This window comes from Arachis stenosperma, chromosome 2 (genome assembly GCF_014773155.1).
Source record: "Arachis stenosperma cultivar V10309 chromosome 2, arast.V10309.gnm1.PFL2, whole genome shotgun sequence".
Taxonomy (NCBI): domain Eukaryota; kingdom Viridiplantae; phylum Streptophyta; class Magnoliopsida; order Fabales; family Fabaceae; genus Arachis; species Arachis stenosperma.
In genome coordinates, this window is record NC_080378.1 from 101,736,198 (window position 1) to 101,742,464 (window position 6,267).

The 6,267-nt window shown below is 36.4% G+C and overlaps 1 protein-coding gene across 1 annotated transcript; it reads right to left on the reverse strand.

The window, feature by feature from the left end:
- Positions 1-209: 209 nt before the first annotated feature.
- LOC130961587 (transcription initiation factor TFIID subunit 12-like) lies at positions 210-3,583 on the reverse strand. Its single transcript, XM_057887543.1, has 8 exons — positions 2,981-3,583; positions 2,260-2,415; positions 1,382-1,876; positions 1,126-1,200; positions 856-934; positions 709-773; positions 581-616; positions 210-460 (listed from the first exon to the last, which is right to left on the reverse strand). The coding sequence occupies exons 1-8, from the start codon at positions 3,536-3,538 to the stop codon at positions 329-331; spliced, it is 1,596 nt and encodes a 531-aa protein (XP_057743526.1). The 5' UTR covers positions 3,539-3,583; the 3' UTR covers positions 210-328.
- Between the last annotated feature and the right edge of the window lie 2,684 nt (positions 3,584-6,267).

The window sequence follows — 6,267 nt, forward strand, 5'->3', positions numbered from 1 at the left end:
TTCATAATTGAACAAAGTAATTAATGTATTTTTTATTTATACATTTATTTTAAAATTAAATTAAGATAACTCTATTATAATTTAGAATTAAATACTAATGAATAAATATAATGATAATAGAATGAAAATATTAGAACATTTAAAACTTATAATTTTAAATAAATCAAATTATATAGATAATATCAATTAAATTAAATTAAACAGTCTTGCCCTATTTATCAACTATACTACCAATTAATATATTAATATTAAATAATTAATATTATATTAAATTGTCCGAAGGAGTTTCTCCTTAATTGTGTAATTCATAAACACTCTGCATCTCTCGTCAGTTTTTAGGGTTGGGAGAGCCAAGGACATTCAAGGGTGCCTTTGCCTGGCTACCCTTTGCGCCACCGGATGTTTGGCCAGCAGAGCCCCTAGCATGTGCTGACTCCGCTGCTACCATTGATTTCTTTATCTGTTGAACATATAACAAATAAACAAAATATAATTATAATAATAATAATCACAACTATTCATCTAACAGGTAAAAAATATAATTACTAGATTAAAGTGAAAGAAAGAAAAAAACACTTACAGCCGCTAGTCGCTCCTTGTGAATATCACTTGCAACCTGCAAAAGCACGATAAGTACAAGTCTAGAATATGACATTCAAAAGAATATGAATATTATATATATATATATAAGAGAGACTGACAAACTACCGGTCTTTTGTAGCTTTTAATTTCATCACCACCAAATCCAGGAAGTGTCATATTCCAAGTTTTCTCTACAAAGACGAAGATGTGGAGTTAAATGTGAAATGTGCTGAAACCAAACTCCGAGCAAGAAGAAATTTTCTAATCACTAACCTAGATGTAAAAGTATGTCTTTTGCTTCCAAAGTTGTTGATTTCCGATGCTTGGCTAGGGAGCAACCAGATTTTGTTATCTATTGAAAGGATAGAAAATCATTAGTCCAAACCATATAACTAGTATTAAGAAGAGGGAAATGAATCAAGATAAAAGAAACACGAATAAATCAAAGAACAATAAATAAATAAACAAATAAATCAACAATAACAGATAGACTTAACTATTGAAGTTCACTGGACACAATTAAGTTAAAGGTAATTTACTCACAGACTCTAGAAAATTTTCTGCAATATCAACAAGAATGTCTGCGACATCAGGATCCAACTTCTCAGCTGGATCAACCTGCCAATAAAGTAGAAGTGTAAATAGAGGAAACAAAAGTAACACGTTCATGAAACTAGGGATTGAACAGCCAAACAGATTTATAGTAAAATTGTCAAAATTGAAGTGCCTTGTGCCATATTGCATTCCGTAATTCAAATTTTGACTTATCCACTGAACAAAATAGAGAAACATTGCAGACCTGACTGACTAGCTCATGGATGCTTCTTTTGCTGAGAACACTATTACAAGGTTCATCAGTATCCACAGTAGCTAATCTACTTTGAATTCCTGGTTGAGCAGCAGCGAATTGAGCAGACACAAGAGTTGGTTTCTGATTTCCCGGGACTTGTAGCCTTGTAACCTGCTGCTGCTGAGGGACATGTGGAGCCCTTGATGGGGGAACTTGTTGCCCAAAATGCTCCTGTGATTGATTAGATGGCAAAGATGGCTGCGGCTGTGATGCTGTTGGTGTAGACTGCTGCTGCTGAGGAATGTGGGCCCTTTGCTGCAAGGACGCTGGTGGGTTCACTTGCTGCGGGTGCTGCCTATAAGAGGTTGGCAAAGGAGGCTTCCCCTGTGGTCCAGATGACAACCACGGCTGATTAAGTGACTGCATATTTTGAGGTACACTTGGAGATGGTGTTGCAGGTGTTCCCACTGATGAGGTTCTTATAAGTCCATGCCCTTGGAAGCTCTAAAGAAAACAAGACAAATTGCAAAATGACTGACCAACATTATTTTTCTGTATGTTTACATACAAAACTCAAGCATTGCAACAGAAGACATATGAAGTGAGGAATCCTCGTAAATAACATGAGTTGAAACAGCTAAAAGAGATATTCTTATTCTTAATATATAGCTATACGCACACTCACAAATCACGGTAGTACAATATCAATCAGTTGCTTATATTTTGAAACATAGCACACTCCTCAAAACCCATTGCCACTGTCTCTCCAACTAGAAAAAGCAAAAACTACCAAAACAAATAAGCGAAAATCATACAAGCATGCTCAAAGTCATAAAATTCACTTCTACAAAGCTGCAGAGGAATGTAGCGACAAAGCAAAGACTAACTTGCGAAGCAGTAGTTGGACTATTCTGTGCAGGGGGTGGTGGTCTGAGAGATGATTGAACAGGTCTCTGTTGATGTGCAGGTATCCCACCTGGCCGCATTTGTGATCCGGATCCAAGCGAACCCAACATTCCCATTCCTTGCATTGGTGGTCTCACCTAAACATTTCAAACAACTAGTGAAACAAAGAATAGGGCACATTTAGATCAACTTCTGAAATACGGACGGGAAAAAAAATCTTTTAATACAAGTAAAATGCAGGAGCACAAACTCAAGCAACTCTATATGCTCCCAGAAAAGCAAGAGCTCATTGTTTCCTAATTCTACTTTTGTGAAATTTATCCAACTAAACTCCCCAATCTATATCCAGTGACTATTTCCCATTCTAAGTTTGATTGTTTTTCTACAATGAGGTTGAATCAGTCCTTTTGAGCGTTTAACAACCAAATACATTAAACAGGGTTAATATGATACTATCTCTAATTATTGAGGACTATACTTAAGAGTTTTGATCTTGCTGGTGACTAGTGTACTCAAAGTTGTTTTATTCAACTACCAATCAATACTAACTACTAACTACTCAACCAATCCTTTAACTATTCGCTTAATAACTAACAAGCTAACTATAACTAGCTATGTGCCTATAAAATCAATAGACCAACATTCATTTCACAAAGCTTCTACACCAAAATTTCAGTCGGGGGGCGAAATTGGGGCCTATACCTGAGAAGATGCGTTATTGGAGGCAGATTCTCCGACACTAACTCCGGTTCGGCCCAAACCACCGAAATGCTGACCAAAGGAAGAGGAGAATGGCGGAGGGGAAGGGCTCTGGTGGTGTGCGGGTACACCGATCGCCATGCCGCCACGCGGAGCGGCAGAAACGGATGGAGAGGCGGAGGATGGCGAAGGAGGAGGAGCAGCGGCAGAGGAAGGAGGGAGTGACGAGAAGTGAGAGTGAGGCTGATGCTGCTGCGGTGGTTGCGGTTGCGGTGGCGGGTTGCGGCTGAAGGAAGGAGGAGGGTGGCGAGGTTGAAGAGGGGCTGGGGATGGTGCGAGGGGTTTGGAGGTTGTTGTTGGGATTTGTACGGAGGTAGGGTTTGGATTTGGGGGAGCTGAAGAAGAAGATGGAGGGAGAGACGAAGAAGAAGAAGAAGGAGAAGGTGAAGGTTGTGATTGTGGTGGTGGTGGTGATGGTTGAGGAGGTTGTGGTGGCGAGGGTTCGGCAGCGGTGGGGGCGGTGGTTGTTGGTGCTGCAGTGGCCGGAGGTTGAGGATCCATGGCGGTTGATGCAGCTGCAGTTACTCGAAACTGAATTTAAGAAGAGAGACGATTGATACACGACGAAATATGAATTATTAATTAATATTATTAATAAATGATCAAATAAACTAATTTAATTCTATTAATATTTATAAATTAAATTATTTTATTTATAGATATTAATATCTAAACCATAGTTGTCAGAACCGAACCGGTGATCGAACTAGTCAGGTTACTGGATCACTGGGTCACTGGTTCAATCGGTGGGTTACTGGTTGAACCGTTTGACTCGGTCCTATGTAAATAAAAAATAAAAAAAGTCAAAAGTTCAAAATTAAAATTTAAAATACATATTTTTACTAACATTTTAAAAATATAAAGTTATTTTAAAACAATATGGAACATGAATAATAAATATTTTGTTATTTTTACTCTATCACAAATATTTTAATTTTGTTTTTATATTAAAATAACTATTATTTTTAAATTTTAATCATTTATTAATTAGTTTATATCTATTATACTATTATATACTACAAATATTTATTAAAAAATAATATTAATAGATATTATGTAGTTATAAAAAAATAAATGAGTTTATAATTATTGTTAAATAAAAATATAATTAATTTAAAAATGAGTGAGTTTATAATTAAAATTAAAATAAATTAAATAAAAGTAAACTATTTGATAAAAGATATCTATATGTAATATAATTTGCACCTATTTTAATGGAAAGCACGCTAGCCTGGTGGTTGTGAAGTCTTTTAGTTCTCTTGAGGGTAGGGGTTCGAACCCCACCTCAAACATTTTAAAAAATTTTCACTCCCAAACGGTTCGGTCGGACCGGTTTCACCGAGTTTGACCGGTTCGCACCGGTTCTTTCCGAATTTGATCGGTTCACACCGGTTCAACTCCTTGTACGGTCCAAATATCGGACCAAATCGGTATAGGGTCCAGTTCACCGCCGGTTCTGCTAACAATGATCTAAACTATGTTTGACATTATAGCAAGGTTCTAAAAACTGGACCCATTATCGAACCATTTTAATTACTAATTTATTAGTTTATTGATTCAATCGGTTCAATTGTAGTTCAACCGGAAAAATCACCTTATAATAAACACCTGATTCTATAAAAATTCAATGAATAAAGCAACTAGTTTTAAACACTCTCCTACTGCATTTTTTTACTTCAAAAGGGGATGATAAACAACTAATTCTATGAATAAACAAACTACAATGATATGCAATGCCAAAAATAGGCCAATGATAAAATAACGAAGGAAAATTCTTATATACCTCAGAATTTTCTACAAAATAAAAATTGAACACAATACACAGCTTTAAAACAAAAACAAAACAACACTCAAAAATTAATCACCTCTTCCAAACACAGCCTTAAAACAAAACAGAACAACATTCAGAGTATGAGCATTGACCAACAAAAATTGATTTCTGAAACAAAACAAAAACAGCAGAACAACATTCAGAGTTTGAACATTAATCACAAAATATTGATTTATGAAACAAAACAAAAACAGATGAACAACATTCAGAGTTTGAGCATTGATAACAAAAAATTAATTTCTGAAACAAAACAAACACAGCAAAACCAGCAGAACAACATTTAGAGTTTGAGCATTGATCACAACAAATTAATTTCTGAAACAAAACAAACAATCAACAAAACAATGAAAACAGAAAAAAATTTTCCTTCAGAAGAAGAAAGAAATGAAAACATGAAGCATATAATAAATCAATGATCACCAATATCCAGCAAGAATCTCAAAGACAACAATAAATACACAACAACAATTTAGCAAATAAACAAGAACAAGACCTAAATAGAAAATCCAACAAATTAAATCACAGAAACCTAACAATTTAGCAAATTAAAACAACAGCAACCCAAAAATTTATCAGAAGAACACTAATGCAAGTGGAATCATCATCCTAATATGTTTTCTACAAAGATGCTATTTGTGCAGCTAAAATTTCCTAATTACTAAGATCCAATTATTCTAATTTCACATGCAATCAACCTACTAAGTTTCTAAAAGCTAGAAATGATAAAAACCAACCCGAAATATAGTTAAAGCATTTCATCAAACATATTGAGTGCGGTAAACTTAAAATGAAATAAGAGAATTCAAAGCTTAATATCAATGTGATAGATAAGAGAACATAACTATTGTATACTTTAATTCAGTTTATAAAAAAAAAAATCCAACCCACTACCAAATCAAGTAGTTACTTATTGTAATAGAAATAAGAAGTTGCAGAGTTTGAAGCAGAGTATTGGTGTTGTATGAGTGTATTGTCTGGTGGCGGGTTTAGGGAACTCACGGCGGCGACAAAAGAGAGCAGTTCGACGGCTAGGAGGAGCGCGCGGGTTGGTCGCAGAGTTTGAAGCAGAGCAACGTGGCTTCCAGACGAACGCGAATGCGAACCCGAACAGCGAACGGCGAGTGAACGCGAACGGTGAACGCCGAGCAAACTTGAACAGCGAAGAACGCGAACGAAGACGACGGCTGAACGAAGACGCGAACGTGAACGGCAAATAAACGGCGGCGGAAGCGCGGCTGAACAGACAAAGACGACGTACGCCGAACTCGAGGAAGCAGCTGCGATCGGTGACAGCGAACAGGGGTTGAAGACTTGGAGCACGAGGGAAGCTAGATAGACGGACGGACGGCGGTGGTGTAGCCTTACAGTGCTAGGGTTTTTTGGCTGAGTTTCTGTGAAT

What these genes read in the sequence shown, in the direction of transcription:
- LOC130961587 (XM_057887543.1), bottom strand. Translation starts at nt 3,538, where the DNA reads ATGGATCCTCAACCTCCGGCCACTGCAGCACCAACAACCACCGCCCCC. An exon ending in GTCCAACTACTGCTTCGCAA is followed by an intron (nt 1,877 to 2,259) that starts GTTAGTCTTTGC and finishes TGTTTTCTTTAG; the next exon opens with AGCTTCCAAGGGCATGGACT. An exon ending in CAGAAAATTTTCTAGAGTCT is followed by an intron (nt 935 to 1,125) that starts GTGAGTAAATTA and finishes TCCTTTCAATAG; the next exon opens with ATAACAAAATCTGGTTGCTC.